The sequence below is a fragment of the Pseudorasbora parva genome, chromosome 16 (genome assembly GCF_024679245.1).
Source record: "Pseudorasbora parva isolate DD20220531a chromosome 16, ASM2467924v1, whole genome shotgun sequence".
Taxonomy (NCBI): Eukaryota; Metazoa; Chordata; class Actinopteri; order Cypriniformes; family Gobionidae; genus Pseudorasbora; species Pseudorasbora parva.
The window spans coordinates 9,995,179-10,015,512 of NC_090187.1; the positions used below are offsets into that span (position 1 = coordinate 9,995,179).

The window sequence follows — 20,334 nt, forward strand, 5'->3', positions numbered from 1 at the left end:
GATTAGATTCAATTTGCTTCTTTTTTTGAGGACCATTTAATCTTTTTTTTTATATAACAAGTGCCAAATCCTTTACAAAGTTTCGTACCATCGTACCTAAAACAAAAAATAAAATGTAAAAAATTGTATAAAAATTTTAGGTTTCATTAAAATTATCTCCATTTGTGTTTCAAAGATTAACCAAAGTCTTTTGGGTTTGGAACAACATGAGGGTGAGTAAATGAAAACAATTTTTCTCAGAATTTTTATTTTTGGGTGAACTATCTTTAAAGTTAAAAAATATATATATTATTATTATTATTATTTTTTTACAATAATAGTGACACTTGCCTTAGCAAACACCACTCATAACATAATACGGCTACACTTATTTTTTTTTTAAGGTGTCATTGTTACAGTGTAATTATATGTATGTAAGTACTGAGTTATATTAGTTAAAATCTTGTACTGACCATTGGATTAGGGTTAGGATAAGGGTTCGGCTGAGGGTTAGTTGCATGTAATCAAGCATCATTTACTGTTATTACTATGGTAAGTACAGTTAAACCAAAAATTATTCAGGCATGTCTTTTTTTTACCAGTGGGTGCTGGACACTATGGTTCATTTATGTAAATTAAGATAGCAAAATAAAGTCAACTGTGACATATTATACCCAATAATTCTTTATACAGTGTCTGCCAGTAAAACTGATAAATATTTGGGACCAAAATTATTCAGACACTTTGACCGGACCATGTTTTGCTTGTGTTTTTTTCTTTAATTGCTAATGTGACCTTTTACATCACAGAACAAACAAAATGAAGCATTGCTTGGTCATTGGTTGAGCAAAACCGGTATTATGTAATTGTGTATTTCAATTTAACAGCTGACAGCTGATTGGTTTATTATAATCCATTACATACCTTTCCATCAAATGTATCTGATAAGATGAATTTATTCTGACACAGTTTAAAGCTGAGTTCTTCTTGTCATATTTTATTACCATTTTCTAAAATATAGTGAATAAACTGTGATAATGTTAGAAAATATTGAAGGTGTCTGAATACATTTTATGGTGGACTGTACATGTAACATGTAACAAGGACACTGTTACATAAAGTGTTACACAGAATACTAAATGATAGAAAGAGAATTATATGAATCTTTTGTGTCCGTCCTGGCAGAATGATCAGAGCTTGTAACAATTTCAAAGCCTATTTTTCTCTCCATTGCTTCGCCCTTCCTTTTTCCAACCCCTCCCTCCTCTCTCTCTCTCTCTCTCTCTCTCTCTCTCTCTCTCTCTCTCTCTCTCTCTCTCTCTCTCTCTCTCTCTCTCTCTCTCTCTCTCTCTCTCTCTCTCTCTCTCTCTCTCTCTCTCTCTCTCTCTCTCTCTCTCTCTCTCTCTCTCTCTCTCTCTCTCTCTCTCTCTCTAGGGCCAGGGCAGCAGCTTGACGACGCAGCATTGACAGAGGCCTGTGAAACGATTGCTGGGCTGAGAGAATAACAGAGAGGCGCTGCTTTGGCCGGCCTTGACACTCAAACACACACACACACACACACACACACACACACACACACACACACACACACACACACACACACACACACACAAAGCGGCACAAAGGAAGTACTGCTGAGAGAGAGCAGCTGATCTGGCCCTGAGGAGAAACTGTGCAGCCGAGTCTCTATCTTTCGCTCTCCTCACAACCATGGCAGAACAAACTGATCTCAGCCTGGGTCAGACTGTTTACATCTACAGCTGCTCAAATATGGAAGAGGAGGAGGAATAGATCAGGTATATATCACCCCTGCTCACTCAGAACTCTCTCTTTCGCTGTCTTACTTTCTCTACTAACACACAGAGAGATTGTCCGTTAATGCTGACTAAAAAGAAGCATTAAAATGTACGTTGTGCTTTCCGCTTTGGGACCAGCCAGACGATCGAGTGTCCAAGAGCGAGATTAGTGTGTGCAAGCTTGTTTTGTGTGTATACTGTGGGAATCCATCCAGACAGTCGTTTCAGTACGTTTCTCTTGATTGCGTTCCAATAAAGGCGGGCCTTACTGTAAAAATGACATGATAATCTTGTAAACAGCATGAAACTAAATGTTTCCTGCACTACAACATGATTATTTGTACAACTGTGGAACTTAATCATCCACAAGTCGAAATACTGTAAAATTATAATAAAACATTTTTCAATTGCAGGATTGGGGATTCTGCAAAATGACCACCAGGGGGCACATCACTGTAGTTCCTCACACAGACAAACATTTCATCGTACCAACAGGGACCAGAGGAAAGACGAGCTCGATTATGAGGAACGGAATGAACAAACGTCAGGTTGGTAAAGGTATTTTAATCTTACCGAGTCATTTAAAGAGTTAGAATCGAATGAGTTAGTCATTTGATTGCAGGATATGTTCAACTGTAGCCTGCCCTCTTGCATTTGTTCCAGCAAGATGACAAAATTGTTTGGTCATACGTATGTGATGCTCATGTTAAATTCTCATTTGTTTGTCTTTGATGTATTCACCTTTTAGATGAATAGCTCAATGCTACAATTTAGTTTCATGAGCTTGAAAGTTTCCATCTATAATTCATTACGAAACACAACAGCCCACATATTGATCTAGGCCTTATCTTGATCGTCAGAGCGATATGTCATGGTGTTAAGTTTGTTTTATTTCGCTTTTTTATGTTATACTTCAGGCCACGATGGCCTTGAGTGGAAGATTGATGCAATGTTCTCACTTTGGGCTGTGGTTTTACACAGCGTAGAGTAGGCCTCACTTTGACAGGCCTCAGATGCATTATCATCTTTGATGCTTTCAGGGCCACAGCCTACACACATATTATATCGTGACAAAGAACAAAAGTACTTTAGCAATGCAGCGCTTGTCTGCAAGCGGTTCCCTGCATACTTGTGATGACTGTTCTGTGGCCGGTAAGGCGGAAATCCTTACACCCCGGGGGTTATTTAGATGCATTACATCGCCTTGCAGAAGAATCCGTTGCAATCCTTTTTTGTTGCCATATTTTTTTTGCCATCAAAACAGATATATATTGTAAAAATACATTTCATAATGATAAAACTGCACACAAAAGCAAAGGACAATAATATAACATTTTAATATAGCAAAAGAAATATCATACTTAAATATTAGTGTGATATTAATGATAATAAATAATATATGCTTTATTTATAACACTTTTAGAAAAGTCTGTTTTCTCTATTGCTTTTTCACAGGTGTTTTACATATATTTTGAATTTCGCTTTGCATAGTTGTGTTCCTATTACGCGCCCTTTTATGAAGTCTTGATTTTGTTTTTGGGGTGTACTAGAATATGCTTTCTTACTTGATTGTTCCAAAAACACATTATTTTTACAGCACCTTTCTCCCAAGTCTGGTTAGAATGTGCCGTTTAGTTTCTGTTTAGATTAATCCCCTCCTTCCGAAATATGAAATGTGCTGTGATTGGCTAGCTGGCTCAGTGTGTTGTGATTGGCGTCGCTTAGCGTGTGTTTGGGAAATGCCATGCTCGCTTTCCATAACCGCAAGCTCTACTCTGATGTAAATGTGAAGGTTTTGGCATCAATTTCAAACCAATTTTTTTTTTTTAGGGCCCTAGCACCGATAGTGTGAGGATCCTATTGGAATTACTCTGCCTTTTCTTCTTCTTCTCCGCAACGGATAACATTTTTGAGGGTCGAAACGCGCACGCAAACGTATGAAACTTTGCACAGGTGTCAGAAGTGGTGAAAGTTTACGTCTGATATGGTTTTCAGAAATGGTTCGATAGCGGCACCTATAGACACATGTAACAGGCCAATACCTACAAAAAGGAACCAACAGGAAGTCAGATATTTCGAATTTTCTCTGCAAAATTGTTGCAGTTTTTGTCATTTCCAGAAGTTGTACTTTAACTAACTCCTCTTTATCAGATTAACATCTGATAAGGAGGGTCAGTATAATCTAACGGCCTTTGCGACGTTAAATTGTGAAGAGCTTTTTTTTGGAAGGTGTATCCATGGCGGCCTGGCAAAATTAGATGTTTTGCCATGAAACAAGTTGGCAAGATGTTGTAAGTCAGGCATACAATGTCCAACCTGCTTCAAACTTCACATGTTTGATAATAATCTTGACCTGAACTCATCTACAGGCCAATATTCAGTTAGTCATAGTGCCACCTGTCAACAGGAAATAGCATGTTTTACACTAATTCACTCCCAGAAATATATTATACAATATAGTAAAGTGCCAAAGATGCTAGAAACACTTCAAATCACTGTAAAAAAAATAAAATAACACAATGCAACACGTGGCTAAGTGCTAATGTATGTGATTAACGCCATAAAATGGGAAGCTGTTGTACTTGTAATTCAGGCATACAATGTCCGATCTGCCTTACACTTTACATCTTTGATAATAGCCCTGGCCTGAAGAGATCTACATGCCAATATTCAGTTATAGTCAAAGCACCCCTTGCTGACAACAGGAAGTGTCATCAAAATGACTTTGCTATTTCCCCCCAAATTTTGCTTACTTAAATGCATGTCGTCCGCTATTCACTGTTGGTTTTGGTGGCCAGGGTGCGAGGGCCCTTTCATCGCTGCTTGCAGCTTTATTTCAGTTTTGTAAATTTTCATAATAAAATACATTTTAGATACAATGCTATACAACACCATTTAATCATGATACTTGTCGGAAAACAATGTTAATACAAACAGTAATGGATCACAAAATAAAACCATGGTTAATTTTCCTAAGGGGCGGTGAACAGTCTTACAAAAGCTACAGTAAACACTATATCAACATTAATATTGGCTATCATGCTAAACACGTCTTCTCTAATGCAGCTTAACCAGGCCCCGTCAACGTTTTTGTGTATTCCATGAGTAAAGATTATTTAAATGAGTAACACTGTGACTTCACAAGATCTGGAAAAACAATGTTGTCCAAACAAGTCGTTTGTTGTAGTTCTTGGAAAGTGGATTCTGTTAAATATAATGTCTCTCCCTTTGGAGGGGACTTTGGGCTTTGTAACCTCCAGTGTAGTAGTACTCAGACTCGGTCTTGGACTCTGTCTTGGTCTTGGTCTTGTCATGGGCTTGTGTGCATTTGGACTCGGTATTGACTTGTACTCGAACATATTAGGAACTGGACTTATTCCAGAGTCCACTCGAGTTCCATTCAAAATATTTCATGATTATAACTGTACGTTAATATTTCGTTAAATTGATGTTTGATTGAAACGTCCAATGATTGGTGATTTTCTTGTGCGCAACTGCGCATGACTTGAGACCATAGACTGTAAAAAAATATGGACGTAGTGTCCGTGACGTCACCCATTGGATTCCGATAAGCCGTTCTGAAGCTTAAAGTAGGGTCATCGTGTGTCACTCCTGGATAACAGATAATGGGCAAAAAGGCAGGATGTGGGCGGAGGTTAGGTGACACAAATGACTATAGACGGCAAATAAATGGCTATCCACCTGTTACCACGCCCTTAATTATGCAGAACTTTAAAGCTATATATAACGTAAATGAATGAGTTATAAAAAAAAATCACCCCCTCATAGCCATATAGACCAAAACCACATTTTGTACCAGGCTGTAAACATGTTTTTTCTGCTGTAAATTTCAGAATTTTAACATGGAGCTCAATGAGATTCTGCTCCCTTCTGGAGCTTGTCCCTAGTGGCCAGTCGAGGAATTGCAGTTTACATTACTTCCGTATTGGCTTCAAGAGAGATCACGGGAGGTTTCCGCTTGCTTGAAACCACGCAGCAACCTCTCGCGGTCTCTCTTAAAGCCAATACTTAAGTAACTTAAACTTCAATTCCTTGACTGGCCACTAGGGACAGGCTCTAAAAGGGAGCAGAATCTCATTGAGCTCCATGTTAAAATTCTCAAATTTTACAGCAGAAAAAAAAACATGTTTACAGCCTGGTACAAATTGTGGTTTTGGTCTATATGGCTATGAGGGGGTGATTTTTTTTTATAACTCATTCATTTACATAATATAAAGCCTTAAAGTTCTGCATAATTAAGGCCATGGCCATTTTGATTGACAGGTGGATAGGTGGCCATTTATCAGCTATCTGCTAGTCATCATGTCAGCTCAGCTCCGCCCACGTCCCGCCTCTTTGCCCATTTTCTGTTAACCGGGCGTGACATGCAGTGGCCAAGATGGCAACGGCCAGCTTGACACTACTTTTGCACTTTAGAATTCTATGGGTGACGTCACAGACACTACGTCCATATTTCTGTTATTTTAATATATTTTATGTTTTTACAAAGTAGGAAAAAAAAGTGTCACAGAGAAAACCAAATCTCATTTAATTAAATAAAATGAATACAGATACGTCGACTACTGACAGACTCAACACTGAACATCTTCCCCCAAAAATGTCTGACAGAAGCCCTAATGCCCTTCTTCTCTCCATCCAGCACATTCACACTTTCGTTTTAAAAAGAGAGGAATATTTCTGCAGTCACTCTTGTGCACGCCCGTAACTAAAAAGTTAATTAAATTGAGTTCTCAGTCTCGTCTCGGACTCAACCCTCTCAGAATTTGGACTCGATTGAGCTGGTCTCGACTACAACACTGGTAACCTCACAGATCTTTAGCAACATTATAGACTAAGTAAAAACATAATAGGACCACTTTAATAGAAAAGGTACTGGTAATCTTCTGCCAGAACATTAATTGTTTTTGTACAGATGTTTTTCTTACAGATTTTTCATTATTTATTAATAATAATATTTATAAATATATATAATAATTATTTTTTACGGCCGTAAGACGAAAAATATCTTAGTAAAGTTTGTCCCATTGGATCCAGTTATTAGGTCTAAAGCATTTACCCTCACTGCAATAGTTAGATGCTAAAATATATTAAAGCAGACAATAGCATGCAAAGTGGAGATTCAGTATAGATCAATTTTATATCTTATGTCCAAAGGTGATTGATTTCCATGACTTGACCAAATCCCTGCCATTTTTTTATTCTCTGTATTTTCCAGGGAACACTAATATCTTGTATGAAATTTGTTTAGACAGCAGGGCAATTGAATTAAAAGATTAAAACATGTGATGTTGCTAATTATTTCTAATCAGTCTAGCTTCTGATTCTTATTTCACCATCAGTGATTCACGTATAAAACAACCTGGGAGCTGAACACAGGCCAGGCCACTAGTGAATGCAGCCTTTGTTACAGGAGCTTGTCTTCATGGCACCCAGGTAATCAGCACTCAGCCTTGTTTCCAGAAATAACCGCTGGTATCTGGGCATTAGGTTCACATGCTGCACTGCCAGCTGAAGGAGGCGGTCTTTCTTGCAAGCTTTAAAGAGACACTTCACTGACTCAGATGTAAACAAGAGCTTATTCGACTGGAGAAAAAAAAGTGGAATAAACCTTTCGTCATCTACAGATGAGTTCTGCCAACGGTTGTAGGAGCTTTAGAAATTTAACCCAAAGAACAATCAAGACAATTATGTTGGATTCTACCATATTTTTTAGGTCAATAATTAAAGTTTCATCAGGGTTGGTTCAGATCAAGTGCTGCTGTCAATACAGCAAAAGGAACAAATGAATATGAAGACATAACAAACATCTTTTTTAATTCAACATACATTTTACAAATAAATAGAAGCATTTTCACCAGTGGTCTTAGACTTAAAATGACAAGGAATTATATTTCTATACAATGTCCATTATAATTAATTACATTTATTCAGTATTTTATTCAGGTGACATATGATACATTCAGTATTTTTTTTAATTTAAAAAAAGATTGACATTTATTAGTGTGATTAAAATATGTTGGAAAACATATTTTACAGAAGCTTTATAAAAAAATAAATATTGTAAAAAGATTTGTGTGCAGTATTTATTTGCTGCCCTCACCCTGAATAAAGACATACCCAGTTTGGGCCATGAAATTTAATAACCTGCAGATGGAATTTGTAGTTGCTCCTCCTATTTTTCCCTGTCCATTCCCTCCCTCTCTCGCGTTCTCTGCAGAACAGCCGCATCCCTTTGCATCAATCAGCAGCCATGTTGAAGGTGATCCCACAATCCTCCGCCACCTTTCCGCTTTCTCCCGAGCTCTCGTTCTCTCTTCTGTGCTCTTGCGCACTGGTTGGTTTTTCAACCTTTCGCTGAACCCCCTCTCCAGCCGTCTGCCGTGTTCCCGTCTTCTTGCCCTTATCGCAAATCAGCATTACTGCTTGCTCATGCACTCTCTCATGCTCTTTTTCTCCTCAGCTGCTCGCCCTCCTTCTGTTGGATATCAGAAATGAGTGTTTGAGAAGCAGACTGTGCGGTCTCTCTTGCTCGTTCTCTTTTTCTCACACCCACCCACTCGCTCACCACCACAAAAATAAATGTTTAAAAATGTTGCAGCAGTGGCAGCGGTACAGCCACATTCAGATGTGCATAAACACATTCCGGACCGGAGAAAAGCATGTTTCATAAGGTGGCCGAGGGACAGGCGGGGAACACAAACGTGTGTGCTCTGTGCATCTAAATTCATCGCTGTTCATAATCTTTTTTTGGTGGGGTGGGGGTGGGGGGCTCATCTGAAATAGCAGCACCCACACCGCTGTTATTTATTCTACGTGATGGAAAATGTCAAAAGCTGTCTCGTGCCAGGTGCCGTTTTTGTTTTGACACCAGTGGTTGCATTGTTGCATCCACCTCACACGCAATGCGAGCATTTCTCACATGTTAGCGCGCTGATCCGTTTTCCCCACACTCTCTCGTTCCGGCTGCCCCTTTGCAGTGGTTAATGAAGTTGCAGTCCTTGCTAGCACGCCGCATCTCTTTTCCGCTGCTAATAATGCACAGACAGCAGCGGAGCTGCCTAGCCCGACTATTTATAAACTCCACAGTGGGCGAAGAGACTCTGGTGGCCAGCTAGCGAGCGTATGGAAGGAACAAGACCTATAGCAGGGTGCAGTGGAGCAGACTGATGCCCCCTGCCACCTCTGGACTGGGTGTCTCATGCAGCGAGGGCACTGGGACTAGGGTGAACGAAAAAGAGAGAGAGTGTGTGAGAGAGAGAGAGAGAGAGCGAGCAAGCAGGATAGACTTATAGGAGAGTCTGCGATCGCAGCAGAGAGCAGCAAGTGACGAGTTGAATCAAAAAAAAAAAAGCTGTAACACTTTCGCCTGCAAACGAAACATCTTTTCCAGCCATCAGTGGATCGCAGGAACTGTAGAGGAAGGCGTGAGCGATGTTTTCCGCTCTCCATCCACTGAAGCGCTTTCTCTGATTAACTGAAATAAAGGTACGTTCAGCATGCTTTCCCCTCCAGTTTCAAACAGACATAGTCGAGCGCGTTTTTACAGGTCAGCGCATGAAGACTCGTGCAGTTTTATCTGTAAGAATGAAAGCTAATGTTTTCGCTCTTTGTCTGACTGGACATTTCATGCTCATAGTCAAATGTTTCTCTCATTTTGTACAGAACGGTTTGAGGGAAGGTGGGGGATTTTTATTTTTCTGCCATTTCGCTTATCCGGTATGGTAAGTCATGTTAAGGGTGTGGCAGGTTATACATCCACGGACAGTAATGTATTTTACGCCTATATATAATGCCTGAATATGTTACAAGAAACCTTTACTGGCCAAAATAAGAAATAGCGAGCCTAAACTTTTTAGTTTTAATGTAAAACGGTCCTTCAACTCAAATTAGCATTGTCATCCAGCTCTTCAAGTCTAAGGGATGTGATTTTGGCTGCGTACTAGTCCACTAAACTCACACACACGCACACCAATGCAGATGACCGTGATCCTCTGCCATTGTCCGCAGCTAAATGCTACCAGGGTTTCCCAACATGGCGCAGTCTGTAAGAATGAACCGTTTTTCTCTGGACAGAAAGCACAACTGCCTGCTCAGCCGCCATTCATACAAATCCCAATAAGTGCTGCGCCACAGCATGTTGCCGTGACAACGGAGGCCTGTCAGACAGGGAGCAGGCGGATGTTTTCCCAGCGATTAAGAGAGGTCTGTCTCTCCCGCTTAGCGCAATCACAAACAGTACAGATTAAAAGAGATCCTCAGCAGCAGCATACAAATAAATCTGGCATGCTGTTACATCCAGACTCTGTTGTTTAATGCAGAGTAAAGGTATGGACTGACTGAGCAATAATGCTGTATCATGTTTTTGATGATAAGAGTCAGATATGTCTTCTTTGTGGTTCTCTTGTTTCCTTTCTCGTTATGACGAATGCATAATGCATCAGGGCGACCACAGAACAGCCTGAAGAAATGCTCTTCTAAAGTTTGTCTTTTCAGAAACTGAGCACTGAGCAAATAATGCTTTGCTTGTCAAACATTTTAATATTTAATAGTAATGTTCTCAGAATTTAGATCCTAAAATCCAAAATCGCAAGATCGACCTCTCTCTAGAGTCTAATAGAACATTTACAGGCAGCCATTTTACTTTTTGCCAAGATGCTTTTTGTCGTGGTTTTAAAATGGCTGCTCTGTTGAAATAAAATAACCTCTCAACAGAAGCACGCAAAACGTTACCTTCTCGCCAGACTCGTGTACATTACTGAAAAACAAAACTCCATTTATTCTAAGTACATACTAGAACATGGTCAATTTACTAAAAGTGCTGCACTAGAAACTAATCTACTAACAATGGCAAAGCGTGGCCTTTTTAACTTGATGTGGACCGTACCGAAAATGCACAGTTAGCATGACTGTCATCTGTGAAAATGTCTAAAAAGCAATTCTGCATCTAAAAAGGTCATTTGACGCCTAAGTGTTTCAGTTTAGGAGTCAGTAACTCCCACACAAGGGGCCCTGAAAGTGCTTAAAATTACATTGCAGTCATTCATTTGAAGAACAATGTGATTTGACATTCCATCACCGTCACAGACAAAACTAGAGCCTCGTACACAAAAAGAGCAAGAGAGGAGAACATTTTACAAATGAGAGACAAAAGACAAACAATTCCATATGAAAAACTGCCTCCAAACTAATATTTGGTACTTTGCTGACATTGGCCATGAGTGTTGCTGCATCTGACATATTTCCACTTCGCAGCGGCAGGTCACTCTTCCTTGTGGGGAGCATTTGAACTGGAAATAGATAGCGAGAAACAGAAATAGATACATTTGCTAGGATGGATATTCAAAAGCTTTTGTGTTCCTCCACCAATAGGGAGATGGATAATCTGACATTTGTTAATTTCCTCATTATGCTGCTATGTAGTTTAGTCAACTAATGAGTCAAACGAGCGCCATGCACTGGGTGCCTGACGGAAAATTAATTTGAAAGGATAATCATACAATTCAAATCTGAGCATAACTATGGAACTTTTTCAGACATTTGAAAGATACACTTCACTTATACATTTACATTTATATATATGTGTGTGAATTATGAATCAAATGAATTATGATCAATTCATTTTAATTATCTATCTATCTATCTATCTATCTATCTATCTATCTATCTATCTATCTATCTATCTATCTATCTATCTATCTATCTATCTATCTATCTATCTATCTATCTATCTATCTATCTATCTATCTATCTATCTATCTATAGATTTAGTGAGAAATGAATGCGTGTTTTGATCATTTTCACATTTCATATTTATATATAGTTTATCACTTTAACACACTGTTTAGCTCTTTTACTGTAATTTATTTGAAGTACTTGTTGTGTCACATATCTATATCTGCCAGGGCTGATGTCTATAGATTGCAGTATAATGCAGTATTTGTCACCTTTTCCTGTTACATCTAGATGATGCTGTTCCTTCTTCTCTTTGTTTCGTCTTCACACTCTCTGACAGCTGGCATTTAAATCAGTAAATAATGAATTTATCATAATATTAAAATTAAAAATAAATTCTCATCATATTGTATTATAATAACAACACTTGTTCCTGAAATATTATAAAAATTGAAGTTTAAATAAAAACTCGAATCTACTGCTTGCTTATAATTAACAATGTATAAACCCTGTCAATACAAGGCATATCTCATGGATTATTATTCTCATGGATTTTGTGTTGTTTTTTAATGTCTAGCTTTAGCTTTAATTTCGAAGTCATCTCTGTCATATGTATCCCTCTCATGACCTAATTGTGTTCAGCTGTGTTTTGTTCCCTCATTAGCTCTTGTGTGTATTGTATATTGCTCCTGTGTTTGCCTGGTCTGCTGTTGCCTTCAAGTGCACCTGGTAAGATCTTACATCGAAGCAAGGAAATCATAATTATGGCATGTATTCAAATCCGCAAACATGGCCAAAAAGCACAAGTTGTTATTGTATAAGTTTTGTATATATCTTTAGGTATATATTTATTTCTAAATATAATAGCTCAAAGCTATCTTGTAACAGAAGCAGATTAAAGGGGTGCAACAGGAAAACAGCGATTATAGTGCTTTATATAGCACTTTGTAGAGGACATATTTATTACATATCCTTATAAACAAAAATATAATCCTTGATACTTCCGTATTATGTCAACCTACATCCAGCTTGAAACTATGATTAATTTAGGCCTATATCCAAATGCGGTTAAAGGTTGGATTTGTCTGTATTCCAGCCCATTTTATTTGTTTCATTATCTTTTCAAGTCAGAAGGAGTCATGTTATGCATTGGTAAATGGTAAATTGACTGCATTTATATAACGCTTTCAACAGACCCATGGCCACCAAAGCGCTTATTGCCTCACATTCACCCATTCATTCCCTCATTCATACATCAACGGTTGTTTTTGTTTATGGATTTTTGTTTTCAGTATTCTTTATTTTAAAGAGATACTCCACCCCAGTATATATATATATATATATATATATATATATATATATATATATATATATATATATATATATATATATATATATATTACATTTACTCATCTTAATGTCATATTTCATCTGTAGAACATGAAAGAAGATATTTTGATAAATGTGAGGTTTTTTTTCCCTCAGTACACTGGTCAATGTCAATGGTCTCCAATGTTGTTTGGTTCAAAACTATTTCTTCCTTTTTTTGTGTTTTAAAAAACTTTGTGAAGAAAAAGTAATTTGCAACAGGTTTGGGGTAAATGATGACAATTTTAATTTATAAGTATCAGGAGTATCAGGAAGCGCAGTAATGCTGAAAAATTGTTATAAGCCTTTAGGATCTATTAGGAGGCAAAAGTCTTCTCATTGCAGCAGTCAGGGCCGAGTTAAGCCACCCCATGGCTTGTGTTAGCGTTGCCTTAAGCCTTACCGTTTTGACTTATTAATTTGGTCACATGGGTGAGCAGTCTGTGAAGGTTAAGCAGCGTCAGCATAAACTTTAATTTTTCATGAGCTAGGCCAGGTAAACATCTCTTCTTGTGCCTCTCTGATATTTTTCAGCAAGAGACATTTCCAATATATTACCAAACGGCCATTGCCAACAGAAACACAGCGCACTCACCAATGTCAAACACTGCATTAGTTCCATTTAGCGTCACCTGTTTCTGTGGACCCCTAGTGCTGGGTTACAGTTCATGTTGCCCATTCGCATAATGCAGCCCTGCCAGCAATTCATTTATTATATCTTAATTTAAAGTAATATATTTTACTTTGTGGAAGTGCCAGTAGAGGACAGCTCTTTCCCAGGCATTGATTCTTACTCACTTCCTCCAATAGACAATGGAGATCTCATATGTGGCTTTCTTCACATGCAGTGATGCAAAGAGCAATGATGAGCAAAAAGTCACCATTCTTATTATCTATCATTATCCAGTAAACTGAGCTGCCCTAAAAATAAATACCAAATGGAGATGGAAGTGCATAGGTCAGTGGCAAACTATTTATTTAAAATGGTGTATTCAAGTATTCAAGTTTCTTTCTTCTTTTTTCTTTTTTTGAAGGATTGTATCCTATTTATGCAAATTGTTGCAGCTCTTTATGTGCATTGCTTTACTTTTCTGTGCAGTCATTTCTGTTTTATGCTTTTCTTTGTGCATGCATCTATGTGTACTTACCTTGTACAAAGTATGCTTCTGTACTCTGTAATCCTGAGCACAAAAATAAGTGAGAGCTAAGATGAGGAGAAAACATGAGGGTAGAATGAAGACTGTAGTGGAAGTGTGCAAACATCCTCAATAGTTTGTTGTATTTGCACTATATGTGCCATAGTTTATGTGGTCATTATCAGTATTTGGGTTGGCCTATAAGAACTGCATATATTACAGTTTTGGTTAAAAGGTAACTTCACCTGCTAACTACTGTACCTTATGTACTAACTTTATAGACATGATGGTGAACCAAGTGACTTATGAGTTGAGTCATGCTGCCATCTAGTGGTTTGTTGTGATTAGATTAGAGTCGTCAATTAATTACACTTCTCATTGTGTGGTTTACAATGTATATTTGTTAACATAGTTTTTAGATCATTTAAAGACATGGTTTGGCAAAAAAATAACAATTGATCATAAAAGTCATCATTTACTCACCATCATGTTATTCCAGAAAATGTATGCATTTCATTATTTTGTGGAAAGCAAAGGCGTTTCTTATTTTGTGCTCTGCAAAAGAAAAAAAAGCCATACAGGTTCGGAACAGCAATAGGGTGAGAAAATGAATTTAAATTTTTGGGTGCAGTCATGATGATCTATGAACAGTGACATATATAAAATATGTTTTATTTATTTATTTTTATTTTTTATTTTTTTACTTTGTGTCTCTTCTCTGCAGATGACTGTGGTCAACCCCAGCACTCTTGGTCTGGTGGACAATTCCCACCCTCAAGCTGTCCTCAGTCATCTTAGTGAACAGCGTTCACAAGGCCTATTCTGTGATGTAATAATCGTTGTGGAGGATGTCAAATTCCGTGCTCACCGCAACATACTGGCTGCCACAAGTGGATATTTCCGTAATGCTTTCAAAACGCCTGATATCTACACGTCCAGCCATGTGCTGGAGCTAACAGACCTGAAATCTGAGGTCTTTGCCAGCATTCTAAACTTCATCTACAATGCCAGAGTGGAGTCAAGTAGCACAGAGGAAAGCAGGTCTCTGGTGGCAGCTGGAAAGCGTTTAGGAATTCCCTTTCTGGAGAAATTGCTTGACTCTGAAAGGCAAAGCTCTGGTCTCTTGCAAGGCCAAGCCTCTGCAAGCGGCGGAAGATCAACCGGTCAGTCAAAGTTGGCAGACACATACACACTGAAAAAAGAGACCCTCAAGCCTGAGGAGTTAGACTGCTCCAAGGGCCCAAGGATCACCAATGCGTTCTCAATTACTGAGGCTGGGGCAGTAAACAACCCATTCTCTACACTGGATCACCGTGACAAAGTTATTGAGGAAGGGTATTCTCCTTCCAGCTCCCAGGATGCAAGCATATCACCCATAGAGAGTGAGCCTGCACATGCTCTAACAGAGCATTCATATGCAGTGAGCCAGGGGCAAGAATCTAAAGAGGTTAGCCAGGGGAATGATAACGGAGCCATCATGCCTGTTGTTCCCCCAGCTAAGACTGTGGTTAACAATAGACTTGGACCTATAAAGAAGCGTCGTATACATGGAAACAGTATTCCGTCTTTCTCAAGTGAGCCAGGTGCTAATGTGCCCACAAATACTGGCACATCTGCAGTGGAAAAGGCTACTGTTGCACCATTATCTTCCTCCCAGTTATACTCAGAAGCTGCACCAGTGATACATTCCAGCCTCGATCTCTTGCCACCGCTTGACGTGACACCCTCTCAGGATGCAGAGCCACCCTGCCTCAGTCCTCAGAATGCACCCAGTGTCCCCACCTTCTGTTGCCAGCAATGCCCTGAAACCTTTACTGACTCTACGCTCCTCACCATCCACATGCAAATACACAAGAGATTTGTCAGTCATTTGTTTTGCAAGTACTGCCATAAAAAGTTTATGCATCTGAAAAGATTGCGCAATCATGAGCAGGTTTGTGTGAAATCTCTAAAAGGCCCATCTGAGTTAGAGACTAATAATAAAGACTCTTTGAGAGTCCCAGTCTCTAATGGTACACATAATGCAAATACCACGCCGCACTCTTTACCTCCACCAGATCTCGATATCCCTTTAAGTTTAGACCCCACATTGACAAGTCCTCCTGAGCTGTCTCAGGATCAAGGTAATGGGTCCTTAAAAACAAATAGCACTTCAAGGACATATAAATGTTCTGTATGCAAACGAGCTTATGTGACCATTTCCAGCCTAAAAAGACATGAGAATGTACACTCATGGCATAGAGCCTATCCTTGTCACTACTGCAACAAAGTTTTTGCTCTGGCTGAGTACCGTACAAAGCACGAGATTTGGCATACCGGGGAACGCCGGTACCAGTGCATCTTCTGCTTGGAGACCTTCTTGACTTATTACATTCTCAAGAATCACCAAAAATCCTTTCATGGCATCGATCCACAGTTGGCTGTCAATAAAAAATCAGCAAACGGTGGGTTCAAGAGTAGTGTCTACCCCATAAAGCTCTACAGGCTTCTCCCAATGACGTTTAGAAAGAAACGTTACAAGTCATACAGTCATACATACTCTGAGGGGATTGAGGGCAATGAGGATTCCTTCAGTGAACCACTGGACAGCTGTTCCCCCCACACTCTTTTTGACAGTGCAGTACCTACAACTAATTCAGATGTTGTTAGTGGCCAATCATTATTTTCAATGCCAGTGACATTCATGGCCACTCCGAAAATGATGGCATCAGAAGCTCCTCGCATTAGCTTTGACAAACCATGTGACCAAAACATAGGATTTCCTATGTCATCTGAGGGAGAGCATCCTTCGAAACACCTTTCTACTGATTTCAAGAAAAAGTCTGGATTTGATGGCAAAGGGTCACCGCTCTTCAGCCACAGATTTACAGATTCTTCAAAAGCAAAAGAGAAAAATGCAGGGACCACTCTGATTACAGGTGGAAGTGTAAGAGATACTTCATCTGAGAAAAACACAGAAAACAACGCAGACATTCTTCCATTCCTCAACATACCATCTGTCTGCTCCTTCGAAGGGTTGAGCAGGCTGAGTGAACTGTCAGCAGCAGCACAAACCATTGAGGACATGGCTAATCAGCTGCTACAAGCAAGACCCGAGAGCATAACACCGGATCAGCCACCTAGTGGAAAGACAGAAACATACATTGCTAAGCCTGCATGTCCAGGCCCATCCGTTGACAACCAAGTCCTCCCCCTCTGCCAGATAACAGTGAAGATTGGCAACGAGGCAATTGTTCGACGAAAAATAAAAGGTTCAAAGCTATTTCCAAAAAAGAGAAAAAGGAAAAGCTGGAGACAAGAAGGCATAGGCCAAAGTAGCCCTGCAGTAGAGAGTATTGGAAGTCCAAGTCTGCGACTGAGAACAGAAGTCACAACATCAGTTAGAGAAAAGGAATCATATGATGATCCAAATGATCCTGAAACCGACAAACTATGGCGACCCTATTACACATATAAACCTAAAAAGAGGGGTAAGAAACTGAAAGGCAAACGAACAAGGATGAAACATCTGAGATGCTACACGAGACCAATGTCACCTGAAGCCAACGAAGACTTCAGGGAGACACCATTCTGTCCAGATGAGAAGATCTCAGCAGACAATTATGGGGTCAGGAGGGAACCAAGGCATAGCAGCCAAAAGGAATCTTTCCCCTGCCACAGCTGTGAGAGCTCTTTCTCTAGCCAGACCTCCCTCAGCATGCACATCATCAGCTGCCATCAGCCACGCTGTAGAATATGTGGTAAACAATGTCCCCCTGAATCCAGCACAGCTGGGCCCACTGCAGAGGATAGTGGTGACTTTATCTGCAAGAGCTGCACTGAGGATGGCTCCTGTTTCAGCTCGGATGTGGCGTCCCACAGCCTGAGCATGGAAAAACGTTACAGATGTTCTTACTGCCCACAGCGGTTCCTTTACCTTGCCACCAAGAAAAGTCATGAGAAAAAACACCTAGAAAAGTCAGGTAAAGGACACAATTGCAGGTATTGCTCAAAGGTATGTAAATCAGCAGTGCTGTTAAACATGCACGAGAGCAAGCACTTCAAGTCAGAAGATGGAGAAGATCCAGACATGGCATGTAATATAATAACCAGTTCATTACCTAAAGAGCGCAAAGTACAGATCAAACCCGAGCCTTGGGAAAGCATGTATACCTGCTCAGAGATCAAGCCTAAGATAGGGGAACCTATGGACATAGATTCTGAGGTTAATTATCCTACAATCACCAGTGTCTACAAGAAAACGTCTTTGTCATTTCCTTATGGGCCAGATAGGCCTTTCACTCCCCTTCCTTCAGAGATAAAGAGGAAGAAGTCCAAGAAAAAAAGCATTCTGGAACGTTCTAAAGGATTTGGATTTGAGGGGCACACACAGGACTCTGTGATATGGGCCCAACAGGATTGACCTGCCAACACAGGTACAACCAAGTAAAGAGCTGACTCAGTCCAATCTGTCAGTCAAGAATGACTGTAACCAAAGGAACTTCCCAACAGCCTACAGTTGCTCAAGTCAGAGCAGCATTTCTGTAAAGAGGAACCTCGTTTTCACACCCACGACAGGAAGGAAATGCATCTCCTGCTGATGTCACATAGAGTAATGACGTAAGTGACAGGGCAGGCCTTACAGCATTTTGAAAAAAGGGGGAAAAACGCACAAGAAAGTATGAGGAGGTTAACATAGTGACTTTATCTTCAAGAGAACTTGTCAGATGTAAATATATAGAGTATTTTTGGTCGTTCACATTAAATACTATTGGTAGTTTTCCACATTTTTTATGAGAAAAAAAGTGGTTTTATTTTTATACGTTTTTATTTGTCTAAGTCAGGTTGATCTTCCCTATTTCATTGTTCATTGTGTTGTACTCTATGCATCAATTAAAGTGAACGGCTAGCACCTTACGGTAAAGATAACTGAGTGATTGTACTTTTATTGTAAACACTATTACCACTTTTTTAATGTTTTTGTTGCACAAAAATATTAACTGCTGATAAATGCTAAAAATTATTTTCAAAAATATACCAAATGCTTTACATTTCATTTATAAAATTTCATTTAATTTTGTGGAATACTTGTAACAAATGATGAAATAAACATTAAATAACACAATAACACAAGTCATGTTATTAAGTGGCCTATAACACAATATCTTGTTAAAATTGTAATGTTGGAAAATGTTATGTTAGCCACAGTAATGAAATTTAATCAATTTTTGTAACTTAATTTACCAAATGAAAGCAAGGCTGTAAGGGATATGAACAGTCCATGCAATTTGAAAATTGCAATTAAAAAAAAATTCTACAAATGGTTAATTTTATTTTCCACACAATGTGACACGATACTATCTTGAAAGGGTCATCGGATCCAAATTTCACTTTTATGTGGTGTTTGCATAAATGTGTCTTTGCAGTGTGTGGACATAACCACCCTACAATGATTAAAAAAAAAAAAAAGTTTCAATAATCAAGCCATTTTCATTTTTATTTTCATATTGCTCATGTTTTGCCCATGACCGCTGACGAACTGTCCCATATTAGCATATTTCTGCCCCCAGCCAGTTGTACACTGTCCACCAAGCTGTCCACCAGCCTACATGGCCCACGGAAGAGAGGGGTGAGGTGAGCAGTAGCTCATTATCATTTAAAGAGACATGCACTGAAACGGGTCGCTGTGAACAGGTAAAAAAATGTTTTAACACAAACATTGAGGAATTTTAACCAAAGGATGTTAAAGGCTTTGAAGATCCTTAAGAATCCCACCAACTTGTGGAAAATGGGCATCCGATGACCTCTTTACAAGGTTTTTTTTTTTTTTTTTTTTTGAAAATTGAAAATATATTTAAGAGATGCACGTTTTGTTCACTCACTGATGTTATGTTATGCTGTTTAAGGTGACCTATACAGGATTTTCAGTTGCTGTTTACAAACAAAACTTTCAAAGTTGGCCTTTCCTCATGGGCAGAAGAGAACACCATCAGAAATGCAAGCCATCTCCCCTGACATATAAGTTGCTCACACAGCAGCCCAAATGACTCTACCTGCAGGAAGATGAATTATGAGCTATTTGTTTATCATGCATAAATAGCATTTTTTATGTATATGAAATTAGTTATGCTATAATAGTTAGATGACTGGCTTTAATTTGCAAGCACGTTTAGCTATCTTCAGCCTAGTTTGCTAATAAACAGCAACTACGTGTTATCATAAAAGCATATACAATGCCTTGTAATGAATTTAAAGTTTCAGTCATATACACTACCCAAATAAGGTAATTAGTTAAAGGACAAATCCGGTGAGAAAGGGGTAATTAACAGATGGTTACGGAGTAGATATGATTTCATGAAAATCAAATGTAAAGAGTTTTATCT

General features: G+C 39.0%; 1 protein-coding gene across 2 annotated transcripts; it reads left to right on the top strand.

The window, feature by feature from the left end:
* The first annotated feature begins 1,413 nt into the window (after positions 1 to 1,413).
* On the top strand, positions 1,414 to 19,766 carry zbtb38 (zinc finger and BTB domain containing 38). Of its 2 annotated transcripts, XM_067419447.1 has the most exons (3): positions 1,414 to 1,775; positions 2,189 to 2,323; positions 14,697 to 19,766. In XM_067419447.1, the coding sequence occupies exons 2-3, from the start codon at positions 2,207 to 2,209 to the stop codon at positions 18,372 to 18,374; spliced, it is 3,795 nt and encodes a 1,264-aa protein (XP_067275548.1). In that variant the 5' UTR covers positions 1,414 to 1,775; positions 2,189 to 2,206; the 3' UTR covers positions 18,375 to 19,766. The 2 variants fall into 2 exon arrangements, with proteins under 2 accessions (XP_067275548.1, XP_067275549.1); XM_067419448.1 differs by lacking the exons at positions 1,414 to 1,775; positions 2,189 to 2,323 and adding an exon at positions 7,683 to 9,281 and having other exon boundaries at positions 14,697 to 19,765.
* Positions 19,767 to 20,334: the final 568 nt, after the last annotated feature.

What these genes read in the sequence shown, in the direction of transcription:
- zbtb38 (XM_067419447.1), top strand. Translation starts at nt 2,207, where the DNA reads ATGACCACCAGGGGGCACATCACTGTAGTTCCTCACACAGACAAACAT. An exon ending in ACGGAATGAACAAACGTCAG is followed by an intron (nt 2,324 to 14,696) that starts GTTGGTAAAGGT and finishes TCTTCTCTGCAG; the next exon opens with ATGACTGTGGTCAACCCCAG.